At 32.2% G+C, this 21,470-nt stretch overlaps 1 protein-coding gene across 3 annotated transcripts in view; it reads right to left on the bottom strand.

Moving 5' to 3' along the window:
- Positions 1 to 21,470, bottom strand: part of stumps (DBB domain-containing protein stumps) — a 62,194-nt gene that overhangs the window by 9,296 nt on the left and 31,428 nt on the right. For 2 of the 3 annotated variants that reach the window (XM_072542484.1, XM_072542485.1), the window contains exons 3-11: positions 20,891 to 21,035; positions 13,129 to 13,365; positions 12,830 to 13,044; positions 6,002 to 6,137; positions 4,911 to 5,149; positions 4,274 to 4,452; positions 2,602 to 2,898; positions 1,409 to 1,553; positions 1,109 to 1,299 (exon numbers count right to left, since the gene is read on the bottom strand). In XM_072542484.1, coding sequence (XP_072398585.1) covers positions 1,109 to 1,299; positions 1,409 to 1,553; positions 2,602 to 2,898; positions 4,274 to 4,452; positions 4,911 to 5,149; positions 6,002 to 6,137; positions 12,830 to 13,044; positions 13,129 to 13,365; positions 20,891 to 21,035 — 1,784 coding nt within the window. Of the gene's footprint in view, positions 1 to 1,108; positions 1,300 to 1,408; positions 1,554 to 2,601; positions 2,899 to 4,273; positions 4,453 to 4,910; positions 5,150 to 6,001; positions 6,138 to 7,391; positions 7,505 to 12,829; positions 13,045 to 13,128; positions 13,366 to 20,890; positions 21,036 to 21,470 lie in introns of those variants that run through there. The other variant, XM_072542486.1, reaches the window with a different exon arrangement.

The raw sequence follows: 21,470 nt of genomic DNA, 5'->3' as shown, positions 1-21,470 counted from the left end.
TATTGTCATGATTCATAAGATATTGATAGATCCATCGAGTTAGAATCTAGATTCTAACTCGATGGATAGATCCATCGAGTTAGAATCTATAGAGAGGGCATCACGTGACTAAAAACGACCTCACTTCGGCCATATTGTGTTGCCACTTTTGACAGATCGTATATGTTTATTTACGTTGGTTGTTTTTCGAATATTTTTAGTTTTATAATACTTTTATAGAAACTGTAATAGTATATTGTGATAGTGCATAATAATGGTTTCTTGTTCTCAACGTAGTTGCAGTAGCAGAAGCGGTATTAATAAAAAATCTTCAGGAATATCGTTCCACAGGTTAGTATACAAACATGTAAACAAAGGAATGGCCCGTACTTCAGAGAATAAATTAATAGTATTTGACTGTATTAATTTATCTTTATGTATAATATATCGTGTTTTTAGTGTTTACCGCGGGATAAATAAATCATAGTTTATTAAAAATGTATTGCACTTTTTTAGATTATGATTAAATCTTCTAAATAACGTCATATTTTTCTAGTAGTTTTAATATTATTGAGTCCATCCCTGATCCCACAGCCATATTGGTTTCACAGTTAGCCACGCCTACCTACGCCGTTTTTAGTACATACGTTAATATGCTAATAGCTTCTCCATAGATTCTAACTCGATGGATAGATCATATGGTCCAAAGTATGAGTTTGAGTTTGAATCTTTAACATGATAATTTGAACTTTTGGGCAGGATTTGTTATTAACAATTTACTTGTTTACATGATTATAGTTAATTATAGCTAAAAGTCTAAAATTTAGCTGTAAAAACAAACAAAATGTAGTATCATGTTAATGGGGACTATAGTACAATAGAAAACGTACATTTTGAGCTTTGAAACTCATTTTTGATGAAGTCAGCTCGAGCGGAACTGTATTCGCACTTCTGCGTGTTTCGTAAATCGCAAATTGTTCATTAATTGTTTCTAGAATAATAATTCACATATGATTTAATAATTTCAATTGTTTTTTATGCGTGAATTACCTCTTAAAGAATTAATGAACACTTTTGCGACAGGTCAATTGAAAATTGCGTGTAAATTAATATTTTTAACATTACTTACGATAACTCCTCTAAGCATGGTTGCCATTTCAGAGAAACCATTGGCTTCCGCCATCTCTAAAGGTGTTAAATCATAAATGTTCCGGATTTCGTACGCCACGTCAGCACCGGGACATTCTAGCAATTGCAAGGTTAATTTTTCCAATCCAAACTTGGCTGAAAAGTGCAGAAGGGTGGGGAATTCCTCGTGGCCTAAAACATCGAGATATAAATATATTTTTATAATCATCTTGCAATAAATAATCATTGCAAGACAGACTGATTCTAGTGGTATAAGGCAGCCGTTAATATATTTACTTACTTCTTTTATATCCTTGATTTTCTCCATTAACATGTCGCTGCTCGTAATGGCCCAATATATTAAAATGTGGGGGCAAATTCCTTTGAAAGTTGTGTACCAACCAGTTATCAATGTGATCTCTCTCTGATGGACTGAAGCCTATTGACTGAAAATTTACGAAGGATATGTAACAGTGTAATAGGAAAGTAAATTTATAAAAATTTCATTTAGATTAGTTTTTTTACTAAATCAGCTCTAAATCTTAGATTATATACCAAATTTAAGTATTTTATAACTGTATAATAATTATAAATATAAATAATATTAATAATCGGTAAGATACGAGTAGTTTCGAAACAAATTCAGATTTCTGCTTTAATCTGAACCTTCTATAAATGCAAGGTATAACAGACGTTGATAAAGATGTTAATAGAGACATGGGGAATCTAAAATTTGCATTCCACGACATGTCTATCAACTAAGCAGAAATCCTTAACGAATTTGTTTCTTGTACTCATACAGAGTAGATCCGAATAAAATGAAAAAGACAGCAAAGATTTGATTTCACGTACAAAGCGTCTATGTATCTGTTGATACGTATTTCGACTTAATAAGTCTCATCAGAACAGTTATTCATAGCCGTTCTCAACATGAAAAATAATCTTTTCTGTCTTTTAAGAAGCAAAAATAAAATGGCTTCGTTATGGATGCAATAGCGACATCTGATAGAAAAATCGGTAAGATAGTATTCGGTAAGATATCGGTATTCTGTATGAGTGAGTGTGAAGTAATGGTCGCTACCTACATCTGCTGAGTTGAGGCATCTTACCTCGATTGTTTTCGATGGATGTATATCTCTGTTGATTATAACATAATCTATCATTGATCTTTATCCACGGGTGTTATTAAATGTATATTTGTGTTGGTCTTTATGGTCAAAAATTGTGTTGTTTATTCTAAGTTCGTTATTCGTGCATAAGTTCTCACTTTTCGTTTTTAACATTCTCGTTATGTTTTTGTTTAATTCCGGGTATTACTTGATTGTTTATTCGAGCGTTGAAATTCCCCAATATTATCATCTTCCCTCTGACTTGATTTACTACTTATTGTAATTAATTATAAATTAAATAATAGAATATAATCGTTGGAATGTGGCTACTTAAAAAATAGTCTATCAAAGTTTCTGGTCACGTAAAAGTATAGGAATAACTTACCTGGCACATAAAATCTATGGGGTTATTAACATTCCTGAGAATTTCTTCCAGTTCTCTCAATCTACTCTCGCATTTCATAGGTCTACTGCCGATGATGTTCCCATTTTTTTCGACCAAGATATTAACAATCGCAGTGATTTCTGTAAGCGATTCAGGCATCCAGAACTTTAACAGGTACGGGTTTCGTTTTTTAACGTTGTTTATTACGAAAATTTCTCCGTTTTTTTCAACGGAAATTTTTACAACGTCCTCTTTTTGAAGTGGGAAAGTCAGTATGACTAATACGCTGTTTTGGCCCTAGAAATAATCAAAAATATACTAAGATTTTCAGACGAAAATGTGTTGAAGTAACCAAGAAAAGGAAAATAATAGAAAATATCTTTCAAATCAGTTTAACGTTAATAGAGGATTAACACAGGGTAATCCCCTGTCAACAGACTTATTTAACCTTGTAATAGCAAAAAGATTCTTAACAAAAGACAACAAGTTTCGAAGATGATTTGGTATTTCTAACATGTTCAAGAATAGAACTTCACAAAATTTGAAGAAGCTAGAAAATATGAAAGCTACAAACTTGGAAATCACTTGCAGACAGAAAAGATGAAATTGTTAGAAATCAAATTGACTTCATTTTGCTCGATAACAACTTCAAGAAGTATATAAAATCTACTAAAACATATCCTGGAGCTGACATTCATAGCGATCACAATCCAGTTATAATGAATTTTAGACTAAAAAGGTTTCTTAAAGTTAAAAGGGAAAAGGTTAAAAAAAAATAGACATCTCACAAGTGAAGAACATCCAAAGATATACGAATTCGACGAGGCGTGTAACAAGGTTGCGTCTTATCACCGCTGTTATTTAAACTATATTCGGAATCTATATTCAGAAAAGTATTAGACGAGGTTCAAGATGGATTCAAAAGATTAATGGAAATAGCATAGACAACATCAGGCATACTGATGATACCGTCCTAATAGCAAGCAACGCACAAGAACTACAAAATAAAATAAATGAGGTAGTTCGTCATTGCGAAACGTTCGGTTTACATCTGAATGTTTCCAAAACTAAAATTCTAGTATTTTCAAAGATACTAACAAATACATTCGTATGTCAATTGACAAATAATAGAACAAGTAACTCCCATAAAATATTTGAGAGTAAATATCAACAACCAGTGTAATCCAAAAAAGAAATCCTTTCAAGAATCGAACAAGCGAGGAAAACACCCATGAACATTTTCTCTGTTGGAAGGTAAAGTTCAGGACAAAAGATCAGTTGGAAGAAGCCAGAATTCGTGGCTGAAAGACCTGAGGAGATGGTTTGACCGCTCATCCACAGAAATCTTTCGTGCAGCAGTTACCAAAACTACAATTGCCAATTACCAAACTACAAGTGTTATTGGCAACAAAAATGGAATTTTCCGGAAAAAAATCTAAACTGGCGGGAATGATAAAAGGAAAATAAGAAAAATGTACAGAAGGGAAATAATTATAATTAACAATTAAAAATTGACTTGGTAACAGATTGGGCTAGAAATAAATACCAAAATAAATTGAAACTTGATATAAAGAAGAAACCAGAAAGTAGCAGACAACAAACACAGCAGCAATTCACGTGTTAAAACAACAAAGTTTCTTCTAACCCTCGTATAAACAATACATCTACTTACTTGACGAATTTTCTTGGGACTAATGGAAAAGTACGATTTGTCTTGCGAAATTATAGAGATTTGTTGTTTCCAAACTTTCGACAAAATTGTCATAGCTTGTCCTAAAAATTCTTTGGTGAAGTTCTCATCTTGATCGTGCCCGACGCATTTTCGATGCCATTGGAAATATGTTGGCAACACTGTAAAATAAATTAAGTACATAGTATTAGTATGCTATAACATAAATGTTATCAATAGTGGACAGAGAAATCTGCACGTCAATATCGTATACGATTTTTTATTTTTAAGGAGCATTATTTCTTCAGTATTTTATCCTAATATATATTATATATATTTTATCGTAATATATATTATTTACATTATATATTGTATCTGTGGTTTCTTTGTAGTTATCTGTTCTTCATATTTTTCTTCAATTATTTCTTTTATATCGTACAATCAAGGTAAGATATATTTGAAAATAGATCCATCTATGTATTATTTCCTTTTCGTCTGTCAATATTTCGCCTTTTTCTATTTTTTTCCTGTTTATGTTGTTTCATATTGTCGTAGAGATTTTAAGACTCCTTCAAATATAAAAAAATGTTTACTATATAAAACGATCATTTCCTGCAGCGTTATAAGAGTTAAAACTTACCTTTTTTGTGGACTTCGTTAAAATCATCGTCAGTTACACCTAACAGTAAAGCAAGCGTTTTCTCAGCTAGCAGTATTTTTTCAAGAAGCCTACATTCTGTCGAACGGTCTGCTACGGTTTCTAAAAAATTCGGACACATAACCACGAGTTGGAGTTTAACTGCAGTCGTTCTGGAAACGAAGTCCGCGTGTTCTTCTTCAGTCTTTGAAATTATTTCTTCTAATGACGAATGCTGTATCCTAAAACAGTTAGCCTAAATTGAGCGGACAATTGAAATACTACACAAAAATTTATACAGTCCATCCGGTGGATCTTTGCATAAGTATAACATTATTCGCGAATTATTTTTTTACTACGTCTCTTTCTTTGTCACAGCAACAAAATCTACGAACTTAAGACGCCTCTACGTACACATAACATAACAGCATAGAATGATGGTTGCTGATTGATTCACTTACTGGCAATTGTAAGTTGAGTAAACATTCCGATATCAGAGTCATCTATGCATTACTTATTAAAATACAGGTATAGATGTAAATAGGTAGTATCTACTACTCATTTACTCTGGCGAAAATGTGTGGTATAAGGGTAATACCAGAGATACTTAAAGGGTTAAGAGAGTAGCTGCTGCATTAAAAATATCACGATGGACACTGCGTACAATTATAAAATGGAAAGAAAATAATCATATTCTTTCAAATCTAGGCAAAAGTAGACCTATAGTCTGAAAAACAAATAAATTATGTCAATGTGCAAAGCTTCAGCGGATCTACTGTAGATGGATCAATATGTGAAGAAACAGAAATATTTGAAATTTTTTGGAAACATTATTGGTAGGGAATGTGTCTTTTTGTGTATATTTTATGTGAAAAAATTATTATCTAAATATTATTTTGTTTTGGAGCACACTCTAAACAAAGTTGGCACTGTTTATTAAGTTTTTTCAAGGTAGACTTGGCGGCACTTAAATAAATACCCCTTATTACAATTTAATAGCATGTTTCACCGGAGGATATTTACTGAATCAACAAAATTTTCAAATTATCTCGAGAGTTATAATAAGCCTACGGCTCTTTTGTCAATTTACTTACCTAAACGGTTTCCTATTGGCGTGTTTACTTATCTGCTGAAAGTAATTGGAGAAGTAATCGACCCATAAGGAGGCTGCTTCGCTTTTTTCTACGGATATTATCAGGATGTCGTCCATGTTTATATTTTTTGAGGTGCCTAAAATATACAGCTTGTTATGGTAACTAGGAATAAATTAATTGTTTGTTCATGATAAGATCTACCAGATAAATGAAGGAAAAAACTATATGGCAATAAAAACACGAACATATTATAACCAATCAAAAACAATGGGGTAGATGTTTATACCTATCGTGTCATATTCAATCCATCTTTGGTCTCCATAGTGAGATATATCCTATAACATTCATCTTGTCCTATAGAGCGTGCGTCGATAGGGCTAAGTATTTCTTATCGAAAACAAGCACAATGCAGGGTTGTATATTAAGCTCTGGAATAGACTATTCAGAAGAAAATGTCTAATCAACAAATAGTAATCCTGTCGGATTTAAAATCTGTGTTATCTGCTTTAGATAATTCGCATACGCAGATATACAAACACAGTATTATCGTCAAAATTTTAGAAAATCAACTAAAGCTACTTAACAGGTATCTCGGGTAACACCAAAGCAGATTATTTTGCTAAAGAAGCGGCTTCAAAAGGATTAGAAATTAGTCGGATCAATAGAAGTAATTTAGTCTAGCTACGTAAACAAGAATTAGAAGAAAACTGGGAAATTGAATGAAATATTTTGTGTAACCGAAGTAGCAACCTTCATACAAAAATTCATTTCATTTCATTTCATTTCAAAAAAGGTACAGAAGTTAACGAAATACATAAAAAATACGAAAATTTATAACAAAAAAGCAAATGAAAAAAATCTAGATTTTAATAGAGGACAATTATTAACTTAAATGAGTAAAAACTATCCAAAACGGCAAATGTTAAGGTATCTATTATTGTTGACTACTACTAACTATACAACCAGTAAAAAGAACTTTTCTTTATAACTGGCTCCTTCGCCAAACTTTAAAAAAAAATTATTGTAAAGGAAAACAAAAGAAAAAACTTCCGGGCTTAATGGAAAGAATGTAAATCGAATATGTTTAAGTAAATGTAAAGGAATAAAATTATATTTATTATTTAATCAAAAGTTTGCAATTGCTTATATTTAATTATAAACCGTAGAAAAATAACTTTAGAGAGCCATTTGTAAGTGTATTTTATAGTCTTCCCAATAATAATATAGATTCTTATCAATAAATTTAAAGTTTTTCCTTATTTTTACATGATCCATCATTACATCTGAAAATTTTTTGGTAAATATGTTCCTTTTTAGTTTCAGCCTTTCCATTTATCGTTTTTACTGGATTTTTATTTACATAAATTTATTAATTAAATTTATTATTTACATAAGAAGAATTGCCAAATAGTAGTGTCCATCAAAATAAAAACATAATAGATTATTAAACTGCACAATTCAGGCTATAACCTCAGCACTAGGAAAAATAAAAATGAAAACACTAGAGAAACGTTAACGAATCGAAAAGCCTACTATCAATAAAATTATTTTATTTCTACTAGACACACACTTACTTTAAAACTGTTCTTTTCAAGGATTTATGAGAGCACAAGGCAGCACAGCCACAACACTATTTATTAATGACAATAACTAAAATATGATAATTACTAATCAGCAAATTTAATTTCGATATCGATGGTATTTACTCTTGATAGTTACCTCAAATAAATAATTCTGTAGTAAATATTTGAGAAATGATTTTAAGTACAAAACGGGAATTAGGCTGAATCAATAAATTATTTTTAGACCAATTTTATTGTTACAGCAATATAAAAAAGTAATTTTAAATATTATTACAAGAGAATGCAGTACGATTCGACTACCCGCACTTATAGAATAAATTTCTAATATAAAATATCAAATTTAATGTCAACATTAGTAAAACTCGACAACCGGTGATTCATTATTTATTTATATATGTACAAGGTACACAAGATAGACTACACTTTTTGAATTTTCGGGTGATCGGTTTATCATGGGAGGAGATTTTAATACGAAACACATACAATGGGGTTTAAGATTCATAGCAACAAATGGTAAAGAACTGCTTAAAGCGATAAATGAGAATAAGTGTGAAGCAATCTTAATAGGAAAGCCTACGTATTGGCCCGCGGACCATATAAAAATTCCTGATTCCTAGACTTTTACATCATTAAGAACGTATCGAGCCAATTCATACAAATAGAAGAGAACTTAGGAGTCAACTTTGTGTTGTTCAACAATAAAACGGACTGGGACAGCTTTAGAATTACATTAGAAGAAAAAATTAATTGATTTGGTAGTGTCCTTGAAAACTCAAGAAGACTTGGACGCTGAGGTGCAAAAATTCAATACTAATATTCAACAAGCGGCTTGGGAAAATACTCCTGAACTACTAAGAAGATTAATGGGAAAAAACCACCCTAAGGAATTCTTGGACTTCTATGAAAAAACAAAGAGCAAGAAAAAATGGCTACTAACCAGAGCACCACAAGACAAAACAGAAGTAAACCAATCAACTTGCCTCACACCTAAAGAAAGAGATTAGGCAACTTAAGAATGAATCCATTAGCGAATTCCTGATACATTTGACAAATAATGATTCTATTATTGAATATCCGCTATGGAAAACCACCAAGAATTTAAAGAGACCAATTATGCAAATGCCTCCTATAAGAAATAAAACAGGTTGGGCGAAAAAGAACGAACAAAAAGCATTAGTATGTAGCATTTGGAATAGGTTCCAAACGTGGAGAATATTATTGGCTACATTTTTTCTAAATAACTTTCTTGGAGATTCTATACCATAATGTAATTATCTACTAATGCCGCACTATAAACTCACCTTGTATGAAGTTTTTTTATCAAGGATGAAATGAAATAGATTTCGGAATTATATGGTAAGAACAATGAATAAAATAATTACTATGTCAGAATAGTATTATGAAATTTTCTTTTGATTTTCATTACGTTTAATAATGTAATTATTGTAAGAATGTGACAAATAGGATGCTTTGAAATGAAAACGACAATTATTAAAATGTTATATTAATAAAACGCCTGAAGGACAAATTGAAGGGTTAGGTGCAAAAACCACTCAACTCCATTTTTTTTATCCAAATTCAGTTTTTATATCTATCATAAAGAACAATGTTTGCACATCTTTTGGTGCAAGAATCAGTAATTTCCAACAAATAATAATGTAAATACATGGGCTAAGGAGTTGACTGCATCAATCAATACGAGTAACACATTTCTATATAATTTATACAAAAAACCTTTTTTGAGAACGATTTCTGGAGTGGAAAAACTAAAAATGTGATTTTTATCACAATCACAACCAATAATTGTGGCTTAATCCCATAAAAAACATAATATTTAAAGAAATTTCAAAATTTGCTTACCGCAAGAACACATCCACAACGGAACCGCAGCGTCGCGAACGCTTTTAATCACACCACGTACGACACATCAAACTCTAATTTTAACTAATTGTTTAATTGTCTTCGCAAAGTTCCGTAGGTATACAATGCACAGGTAACAAACGTAACGGTATCCCTGCCACAGGTTATAGCCCAAGCATATCAATTCATATCGTTCTAAATCTGTATGTAATAATTGAAAGGTCAGGCACGGTTAAAATACATAATTTTTTATAAATAAAAATAGCGAGAAGCAACAAAATGAGAATAATTATAAACAAAGCCGAAAAATGTTCCAATATTTGTGAAATTTAAATGTCTTGAAAGATACGCGGACAAATATTTCGTTAAGAAAGGAAGAAAAAAACAGGATCGTTAGACAGGGAAACAATACGAATCATACAAAAACAATAAAAATTCTTCATTTTAAAATTATGAGATAAAGAAGCGTTATAAGTAATTAGATTATAATTGTATTAATAATTATTAAATCCTTATAGATTAAACAAGTTAGTAAAAAATAAACCTTTGTTTGTCACAACTGTATAGACCGATTTTACATTTGAAATGTGTAGGATGAAATATTACAAAAAGGATTCATCAATTATGAATTATCTAGGGATTCATTAATTTTTTAGTGGAAATATTTTTAAATAAGCTAGTAAAATCATGATCGTAAATTTTACCATATTTCCTCATAAAAACATACACAAAGTCAACTGGGTATCCCCTGGAGGAGACGTTGTAAACCAAATAGACCATGTCTTGATAGAAAAGCGATCAGCAATAAGCATTCTTCGAAGCATTCTAAGCAAGATCAGTGAATTAATTTGAACTAATCCAAGAAATCAGTAATATCAAAAGCAAATCTTCCTGTAGTATTGATGGACTATCCATAAAAATTTCTTAAATCTTCCAAATAATGTGTTGGAAGTCCTGGTCTCACTAATTAATGATTCCCTTGAAAAAGATATATTTCCAGAGTGCCTAAAGACAGCCATTATTATTCCTCTTAAGGAAGGTGAAAAATCGAATGTCCGCAACTATAGACCTATTGCATTACTACCGGTCCTATCCAAAATTATTGAGAGACTTTTGTCCTTTCTCGTTGAAAACAACATTTTATCACAAAGTCAGTTCGGCTTTTTATTTAATAAATGTACCAGTGATGCTATCTTTTCTGTACTACAGAAGGTCTATCAATTACAAAGCAATAATCTTTACACTGCCACTACTTTTCTCTCTGGACTCTCAAGCAGAACAATATAAAAAAATATTGAAAGTTTCGAGATGTGGTGCTACCATCGAATGCTGAAAATAAGTTGGGTTGAAAGAGTTACAAATTTTGAAGTAATGCGAAGGATAGGAAAAGACCAGAAATTTTGTCAACGATCAAACGAAGAAAACTCGAATATTTGGGTTAGGTCAGCTGTAAACAAGGTCAGGATAGCTTTGATGATTTCCAATCTCCGATCGGAGTGGCACAAGAAGAAGAAGAAGCCATTACTTTTTGTGACTATGCCAAAGCTTTTGATTGGGTAAATCTCGACATTTTGATAAACAACTAAATTTCTACGGAATTCAAGGTATTTCTTTGAATTGATTCCAATCTTACTTGAGGAATAGGAAACAACTAGTTAGAGCAAATGGTATTGACTCTAGGCACAGAAGCATTGGTGAGTACCACAAGGTTCATTATTGGGTCCTCTACTTTTTCTTATCTTTATAAATAACATGACTAACTTAAAAATCGATAGAAAAAATTTTTCTTTTTGCTGATGATACCAGTATCACCTGGAGGAACTCTAATATTGCAACTCTTCTTGCATTGCAACTATATATTTAAATCATCATCATCATCATCAATGGCGCTACAACTCTTCGTGAGTCTTTGCCGCGTTTATTATTGCCTTCCATGTTTATTTAAATGATATATTTAAAATAAAAACCTGGTTCGACTCTAATTTACTCTTTTAACGTGGATAAGACAGTAGCATTATCCTATAAAGCAACTCTTCAACCCTCGCTTCTTAATAACAGCCAGATCAGTATCGTTGATTCTGTAAAGTCTTTTGGTATTTTTATAGACAGCAACCCTTTAATGGTCCCTTCATATCGATTTGTTAAGTAAGAAACTAGCCTCAGCCTACTACGCCTACATCTTCGACACGGTCTTGCTTTTTTGGATTCTAGTACAGCTGCCCAATCTGATGTTACAAAAAAGAGCAATACGGTATCTTTTTGGCCTTAGTAAATAACACATTGCAAAACTACTTCAAAACTTACAGGATTTTCACTCTTCCCTCTTTATATATTTTAGAAACTGTTTTTCACCTACATGTTGAAAACACCTACATGTTTTTCCAAGCAACAAAAAGTTTGTTTTTAGCAAGACCTAATCATAACTACTCCACCAGAAGTTTAACCTTTGATGTGTATTTACCGATCCCGTCCACTGAGTTAGTAACAAATCTATAATATTATAGTTTTATTAACAACAGCAACTTTTAAAAATTGTACAATTTTCAGTGACAATAAAGCATATTTCTATTCTATTCTAAAATAGATGTTTTGTTTTATTTACATTTATGTTTGTTTACATTTAAAGAAATTTTAATAAAAAAGAAAAAAGTTAAACGATATTCAAAAACAGCGATTTTGTTGTTCATTTTGCAATTACTTTTATATTTATTATCCGATTTTAATTTAGCGTCTCTCATTTTGTGTATATTTTATTTCTGAAAAAGTTATCTGTTGACGTCAAACCTCTAAATATACAAGTTTTTAAATTATGAACAAAATAATGCGTTTGCCGTTTTGATTGTGTATTTATGAGAGTGTTTTTTTATTAGTTGCGTTCGCGATACGAGTACTAAACGTGTTCAGGATTACATCGCATGCGCAGTGCAAAAATGAGCGTTTTTGGTGATCAAGTTCTGTACTGATAGGGACTGCTAGTCCGGAATCTTATTGTTCGCGGTTAATTAGTTCGTAGTTCAAAACCAGTTCAACTGTTCCTTGGGATCTGAAGAGAACTATTTACTTTGTATTCTTTATTTGTGTCATTACATCAGGCTGTAAAATAAAACAAACTAGACACTGAGGACTGAATTGAACTAAAGATTGTTTAAAATTCGTTTGCGGTGTAAATCAACGTTGAACTGATTATGAACTGCACTTGCATACAATCCAATTAGGTACTAAAAGGATTCTGAACTGATCCTGAACGCGTCCAGTTCTAGTAGCGCGAACGAAACTATAATCTCGTACTACACATTTCAACTGTCAAACCCGTCTATGCAGTTAAGTCGAGTAAAAGACTATCTTAATTGACCTATTAATGATTTGACAGCTATGAGAGTCTTACCTTTGCCGGTTTTTATGCACCTCTTTCTCGGAAATGAAGCATGCCTCGTTGAATGAATCTCCACTTCGACTTCTTTGACATTTTTAGACGAACTCGAGCTCAAATTTGTGTCGCTTTGTTTGATCGTTTGTCTATTATCTACAGAAGCAGCGACAAAAGTGCCGATCGAATGCCTTCTTTGACTAGTTCGTTCCATAGGAGTGAAATTGTTGTATCTGACATGTAACAATATTATAAGAGATATAATGCATATAAAAAGTTCAAGTGACTTATAACAGAAACATTAAATAAGTATTCACCTTTCAGTGTTGTCGGAATCGAAAACTTCGTTTTCGGAAAATATATCGACAGGTTCTTCCGAAAGGGTTCTTGGTAGGTAACTCAAATCGGTGATAAAATCCGATTTTTGGCTTTTGATGGAACTGGACCGACTGGGAGGTCCTTTGAAGGATAAATCAGGTGCGATATCGCTCAGTCTTGGCTCTCCTTTTATTAGCAGTTCTTGATTGGAATCTGCAGAATTTGAACTTACGGATCTGAAACGATTACAATAACTTTTAACTTAAGAATCAAAAAACATACGAAGATAATATAAAAAGCTTATTGTTAAATAGGGAAAAGAGCATGTTTGTTTTATTTCAAAAATGTATTTTTTTCAGGCTTCGGCATTTTGCGATCTGCTATCACTCATATATCAACGACAAATTTCAAATTGGATAGAACTCCGCCATTGATACTTAGTCCTTAATAATTCCAATTTATCTGTTGTAAGTTCCTTCACGAAATAATTTCAGGAATGTCCTCTGATCCTTGGTTAATGACAAGATATATTCTGGTATTTCTCATATTTTCTTGGTGTTTTTCATACAGTTATTCGTAAAAAGTTTTCACTCGTCCCTTTTTATTACTGTGTGCCCTATTATGTTTATTATTTTGTCGATGTTCTTTCTACCATGAGAGACTTTTTTGTCTAAGGACTTTTAGACTTTTATTTATCTCTATTATTTTGGTGACATATTTTTACTATATTTTCTCACGTCGCTTTAAAATCTATTTGTTTGGTCGTCTTATTTTTTCAGCTTTTTCCGTTGTCTCGTAGTTCTCTTCGTTTTTTATCAATTCTTTTGTTTCTATTCAGTTTTTCTTCTTTTCCAGTCTATTTAGGGTAACATTTTTTCTTGGTATTCTTTATTCTTGTCACAATGCACAGATTAAGTTTTGTTAAGTTCATCATCACCATTACCCAGCCTTTTGCGTCTAGCGTCCATCATCGCTGAACATATTCCTCCCTCATTTTCCTACTTCTTTTGTCTCACCCCGGCCTCCACTGAAGCAATCTCTTCGTCCAAATTTCATTACCCTCACCGGTAACTCCTGTTCTTCGTTTTAAGTCTTTATTAACTAACTAACTCGGTCATAAAGCGATATAATGTTTCTCTTGTGATCTTTATTTCGTGTCCAAGGTCCAAGCTATTTTCCACTAGCTCTACTTCATTGTCTCCAATATTGCTATTTCAGCTAGGTACTAGGTTTGTCATGAATTTTCATACTAACTGAAGTTCATATAGCATTTGTACATATCTCCTTGAAGTTGTCCGAGAACAAAACTACTTCGTCTACGAATTTCAAATTTTTAATCTTCTACCGTCAATATTCAGGCCTTTCTCTTTCCAATTAAGTTTTTTACAAGAATATTCTAGTACTGCAGTAAACAGTTTAGGCGATAAGGTATCACCCTGTCGGACTCTATGCCGATTGGGATATGATCCGTGTTTTTATGTAGTTTCACCGACATAGTTGCGGTCTTGTATGTATTGTAAATTAACCTTGTATATCGGTAGTCAAGCGGCATACTTTTAGTGATTCCAGGATTTTGTCAAATTCTATCGTGTCAAAGGCTTTATGGAAATCTACAAAAGTCAGAACGAGTGGTCGATTGTATTCGATAGTCTTTTTTATTACCGTTTTAATGCTCTGTAGGTGATCATTTGTTCCAAAAATCCGGTACGAAATCCCGCTTGCTCTATTAGCTGGTAGAAATCAAGTTTTTTCTTAAGACGATTCGTTACTATTCTTGTGAGGAGTTTGTATAGGTGAATAAGAAGACTTATAGGTCTGTACTGTAGTTTTCTAATTCATAAGGATCTCTTTTTTTGTACAATAGAATTACCTCAGCATTGTGCTATTATTTGTCGAGTATATTACTGTCCAAAAGGCACATTTTAAAAAGGTTTTTTATTTTCTTAAGTAGGTAAGTGCCTCCGATTTTGATTGCATCAGTAACTACACAATCTCGGTGGAGATTTATTATGCTTAGCTTTTCTTGGGGCTAGTTTTATTTTGTCTATTGTGATTTCCGTTAGTAGTTCTGATACTTGGTTGACAATGCCCTTTTTCCTTGTTAATATTTCTGATACTTGATCTTCTCTGCTATTTGCTTTGTGTTGGCTTGTGTACAGCAATTTGTAGAAGTCTTCAACTATTTTAAGTGTTTCCTCTCTATTAAGTTCACACTACCAATTTTCGTAAAATGCAATTCATTTAAGTTCTTTTCAAATTGGTTTTGAAGTAGTGTCTGGGTTTTAGGGTAAGAACATATCTTTTTTTATGTTGTATCAGTATTTTACCATATCCTGACCTCTACCATAGTCAGGGATTTCTTAGCTGCTAGAGGCTGAGAGCAGTTTTTCCTTTTCTCTATTCAGTTGACCTAAACTAACATTTATGCCCTAAAAACTCTTTATACAAGTTTAGTAAGACCACATCTAGAAAAGTGTCGTATAATCTGATCACCTTATTATGCGTGTTATTCTGACACTTGGAAGTACACAGAAAAAGTTTCTACGTTACATTGCGTTCAAATTGGGTATTCTATGGTACGAAATAAGTTATGAATACGCAGGAATATAATAATAGAATAAGAAACGCATTAAGACAGATGAGCGAGCCTTAAATCTCAGGTCCCACATTGCCCTGAGATTTTGGTAAGCTTAAACTTTCATGTTGCATCCGTTATTAACGGAGAAATTGTCAAAATCAAACAAATAAACAAGAAAAAAAAGGAAAAAATAAAGTGACTGAATAAAGGAAAGAAATCTACGACCACATGCGAATAAAATATAATACAATAGACAGATAAAGAGTACCTAGAAAAGTTGCAGTTAAGATCAAGTAAGAGATCTTTAAAAAGTCCATCAAAACAACACATTATCAAAAAGTTTAAAACAAATAACGTTTTAAATTATTACCGTTATTTTCACTAAATATTTTAAATAAAAACACATTAAAATAAAACTAAGGTATGTTTGTAAGTAATGTTATTAAATATGCAGACAACACCGTCGACATGGCAGACATCGTTGATGTAAAAACGATAAACATAGAGAAAGAATTGGTTTGCATACGAATATTTTTTAAAACAAAATTCTCGGATTTCTCAAAGCAAGACATCAACAGTCAAATTTGTAAATATTTGCGCATATTGTAAATATTTGCGTATCATGTGGAGATAACAAGAAAAATATTCAAAGGGTACATATACATGGAAAACCAGATATTATACCCGAAGAGGGTGCGGTCCCACAAAGTATGCGGAATATTGGCAGAAGTAAAACGCAGGCTGAAATATTTTGTATATTATATCGTCGGTTGTATGCAATAGTGGGACAACATTAAAACTGATAATTTTCAAAACAGGGATTTAAAATTTGTGTGCCAATAATTTTGTCTTATTTTTGTTTTACTACATGGATTGGAATTTTTGAAAAAAATAAATTTTGGTTGATTTGGGAGAGCGTTAGGTAGCCTTTAATGAATTCTAACAGACTTTTAAATTCAATCCTTAGTTTGAGTTATGCTACTATTGCACATCAACATTTTGTCTTTCAAGACTAATTAAGGCAAAGACAAAACTGGTATTATTTTTGTTATTCCCGTCAACTGAAATAAAGGTTCAGTAAACAACTAAAAGTTACTTGAATGAGAAAATGTGTTTATTAATAACTATAAAAATAACGAAATAAAAAAAGTATATATTAATATTAATAGAAAACGTTATGATTAACCATGCTTTAAAATGTCGGTAAAAATCAGCGTAAATTGATGAAACACTCTTGTCTTTACAAAGGCTATAATAGTAAGGTCTTTTTTCTTCTTTTCAGTTATTGGCAGGCGGCCAGTGTAAGCCTTTTCTAGTTCTATAATATCCATGCTTTTTAAACCTTTTCTTGTTTTTTTTTTGGTGGTATCAACTGATGTGTACTCCTCTTGTGTAAATTAAGTTTTAAAATAGTAGTGAGTACTAGAGCTTTTTTTACATTAATTTCACAAATATCGTTGAAATGAAAAGTTCTTGGACGCCTTCATTGAAAATTGTCACTGTTTTAGTATTTAACCTTTTCAGGTCAAAAAAATCATTAATGAGTTGGTAGATAAATAGGCCCTCATTTTAAAACTTTAGTGATATTTATTTCTATTAAAGAGTGATAGCTATCACCCTCATTTTGAGTATGCCCGGCAACTAAATAGCGATGAGTTATAGAAGAAATTTTGAAATGGTTTACAGTGTACTGATACATTGAAATTAGGTACTTTTTTTCCCTTGGCCACCATAATTGTATAAGTAAAATATAAATTTCAAACCGTCAGAATCGGTTTGTATACATGTTTGTTCCAAATACATCAGCAGGCATGAACCAATTTCTATGGCACCTTTATTGCCTTCTTAGTGCCAAGCATAGCTGTGCACATTTGCCAGTTCCTTTTTCTGAAGTTCACATATAGGGAAATGATATGTTGATAGCTTAGATTTATAATAGAAAGAAAACGTCTCCTTTTGGTGTCGGTAGAGCAGCTTGTAGGTCAAAACAAGAACTTACATTACAGAAGTTAGTTACATTCTCTTTGTCAAGTGTTTTTAGCTTCCGGCTTAAGTTGTTCTCCCTATGATGGTCATTATAAGCATCTTCTAGGGCTGATTTTTCTTCACTGCTCGAATTTTTGTATTTTTCTCAATACTGACATTGATCTTTTTTGGGAGAAAAGAATACATAGGTGAATATATAATTAAAAAGTTTACAATAATTCAATTTACTTTTTACAAATTCATCTTGTCGCTTCGACAATTAGCTTTATAATCATTGTACAGATCTGTCAATGTCTGAAGTACTACTTCCACAATAGTAGCTCTCCATTGTCGGAACTGAAGAAAGGTGTTTAGGAACCCTGTTCATAGTTTCGTTACAAAATGTTTTATGCATGCTTTGATCGTTGCTTATAAAGCCAATTTCCGTATTCCCAATAACAGTTCGAATACATCTATTAGTAACTGTAATGTTGGATATAAAAAATCTTTTGCACACTCTTTTTTTTATCATGGTTTTCCAAATAAAATGCATGATTCTAACCACGGCTTGATGTGTTACCTTTATCTGCATATCGTAATTATAGACATAGTTCTCAGAATATAACTTCGTTGTTCATTTTTATTTCGCATTGACCAATATTTTTCAAAGATCTGTGTTATTTCTTGTAACGTGACTTTTTCATCACATTTCAGTCTACACTTACGTTACTCCTGCTCGAGATAGGATTAATTCACTTCTTTTCTGTTAACTCTTTGGATCTGACATTTTAAAAACAAATTTATTCCTTTTATTTAATGTGACACAACTCTAAAATTCTCACTGATACAGTTTGAAAATATTTAAAATTGCCTGCTATAGTGGCACAACTCAAAAGTGCCGGTATTGCATAGAAATTTGATATCGACAAGGTTCGACATCCACTGCCCAACTAAAAATGGACAGTAGGTACTGCAGGAAACAATTTATCTCAACCGACAATATGTCATAGCGACACTAGTGACGTCTAGCGGACATTTTTGCTATTATTATTGTGTCAGTTTTTTATAAATACGGCTTTTCAAGGCCTCTGGTCATGTTAACTGAATTTTGTCAATTTTTGAGTTAAGCCACTATTGCATACAGTCGACAATATACTGTTACATTGATAATTACATTTTAGAGTAATAAACAGTCTTTTTTCATAGAAACCACAGTTAAGGTTTCGAACACTTAGAAATTTTCGGTTTTCTAATTTTTGTTTTAATTTGAAGTTTGTTCATGTTTAAATTTCATTGCAAACTTTCAACTACCTGTATCTCAGTAACTAATTGTAAATTAAAGGTCCCTACCTTAAGTTTGATCATTTAAGGAGATGTTTGTTGAAGACAGAACATTTTTGATCAAATATGGCAACACCCTGTCTATGTATTTGAGAATATTAACATATGTTGACAATATTTTACAATTCCTACATTATATCTTGTTGACCTCACGTTTACAGAAACCGCGTAACTATTTTGTCAAACTTCAGTTCAAACTAAGCCGCAGATTAGACTAATAACAGCTGCTGGTGCGTCTGTAACCCATTCATACCGAACAAATAACCCAGTTGGTACATAATTTTCAAGTGCGTCTCATTTACAAGTAAGCAAGAACCTCTAACGTCAATTTACTAAATTTGAATTCTTACACCTTGCCATTATAAGGACACGTGCCTATAATTTGCAATAAGTTGCGTTTTCGTAGCGACTATTTTAAGTACAGGAAGTGATAAAGTTGTATACCGTAAGCGCTGCCAGCTAATGGCTGTTGTTGCTGAATCTCTTTATTCGTATCCGGAATATGTTTTGGAGAAGGCGAGGTGGAAATTTTTAATTTGATTTGTTCGTTTATTGACAGTGTTGATTTCTTACGTATTTTTTTCATTAATTCGTAATTATCTAGTGCTGAAACGATGGGGAATTGTATATCAAAATACTATTGCCGGTTTTTCAGGAATTTGCATGTTGTAGACAGAAGTACAAAACAGTTTTAATTTAACTGAATTTACAGATTACGTATACGTTATGAATTTCTTAGTTTAAAATGTTTTGATGATGATTATTTTTCTTCTTTAAGTGCCAATTCTGATATAGAGGTTGCATATCACTCCACTTGGGTCCACTGTAATCATCATTCTGGCTTTTAACCCTGCGTGGGTCAAGCCTCCTCAAGAATTTATCTTCAGTCGTCCCTATCCATCGCCTTCCTCCGCCAAGCACGCATTCTCATATTTCTTATGTCTTTGTCGATGTTATGAAGGAACCTTGTTCTGGGTCTTCCTCTTCTTCTCTGACCAATGGGTCTACCAAGGAGCATTTTTCTAGCTGGGTCATTTTGTCCCATCCGCGTTAGTTCCCTCTGAGTTCGTACTCTACATTCAACTTTTTCAAGAGTTAATTTGGTAAATTTACCAACGATTTGGTACTCCTAGCTCCTTCATTTCTTTGAATATTTCTCTTCTATTCACAGAGTCGTAGGCTGCTTTGTAGTCTATAAATATGTGATGAGTATCTATGCCATCTTCCAGTGTTTGTTTCTAAACTTTGCCTCAGGGTTGCAATCTGATAAATTGTCCATTTACCACATCTGAAACCAGCCTACTATCCGTTCTACATATGGCACCATACGGTGACATAGTACTGTGTAAAATATTTTATACGCTGTATTTAGAAGCGTAATTCCTCTGTGGTTAGAGTACTCAAAGATATATCGGTTGTAAGTGCCATCAATAAATAATAAAAACAATAATATATACATTATAGTAGAGGTTTCATATTAATCTTAAATATCGTTCGATAAGGAATTATTTCTGAGAATTCCCATCAGTTTTTTGTACCATATCTGCGCTTCATAATAATGTTGGATAATATCTAGACCTCCTTGAATACTAACATTAAAACCAAATAGTGCTTCCCTTGTGCCCATACCGTTACCAAAGCTCAACTGAATGTCAATATTACATTACCTAATACTAGTTTTTAGTGTCTTTTGATATCTATGATTAACATAATAGTTAATACAATCTTTTGAATTAAAAACTTAATGAAATCTATATAGAAACGTTTAGAAATCAATGCCAAGTTACTCAAATATGAAGGTTTCTGGGTTTTTTTCAACATTGGATTATCGACAAAAAAAAACTATCAATTGACATGGATTAAATTATATAATTTACCGTAAATACATCCTTCGTTCTTTGTACCATGATCCTCCTCTTGGAGGTGTTAGTTGTTTGATAAATGACGTTTCAGTACTGTCCCAAGTCTCCTTTCTCTCCGATGAACGGTTGCCATTCGCCATTGAGAAGTATGACGGATTATCTGGAAAGAAAAAAACGACGTTCAGTGGTTAAAAATAAAAGGGTAAGATTTGAGAAGATAAAGATTTACAGGAACTAATTCAAATATGATTTAAGTTTTCCAATAACTTGATATCTACAAAAAAAACAAGTTGCTGTGTAATAGGCGGAATACATCTACCAAAAGAAGGATTTTACTTCTTTCTGGATGCTGGTTTCCCCAATATTAGCGACCGAGTTATCCCAGTAACCATTAACTTTACGTTTTCAATAAAGTCCGGAAAAAAAGCATTTTCGTTTTTTTGTGCTAACTGTTTTTATGCCCATTGCCAGGAATAGTGAAAAATGATTGTAAAATATAATACACGTGGGAATACACAAAGAAAAGGATCACTATAGCTATCAAGAATACTAATCTCAAAGACAAAATAGCTAGGAAAAAACATTGTATGACTGA

This window comes from Diabrotica undecimpunctata, chromosome 9 (genome assembly GCF_040954645.1).
Source record: "Diabrotica undecimpunctata isolate CICGRU chromosome 9, icDiaUnde3, whole genome shotgun sequence".
Taxonomy (NCBI): domain Eukaryota; kingdom Metazoa; phylum Arthropoda; class Insecta; order Coleoptera; family Chrysomelidae; genus Diabrotica; species Diabrotica undecimpunctata.
This window is presented reverse-complemented; position numbering and strand designations above follow the sequence as displayed.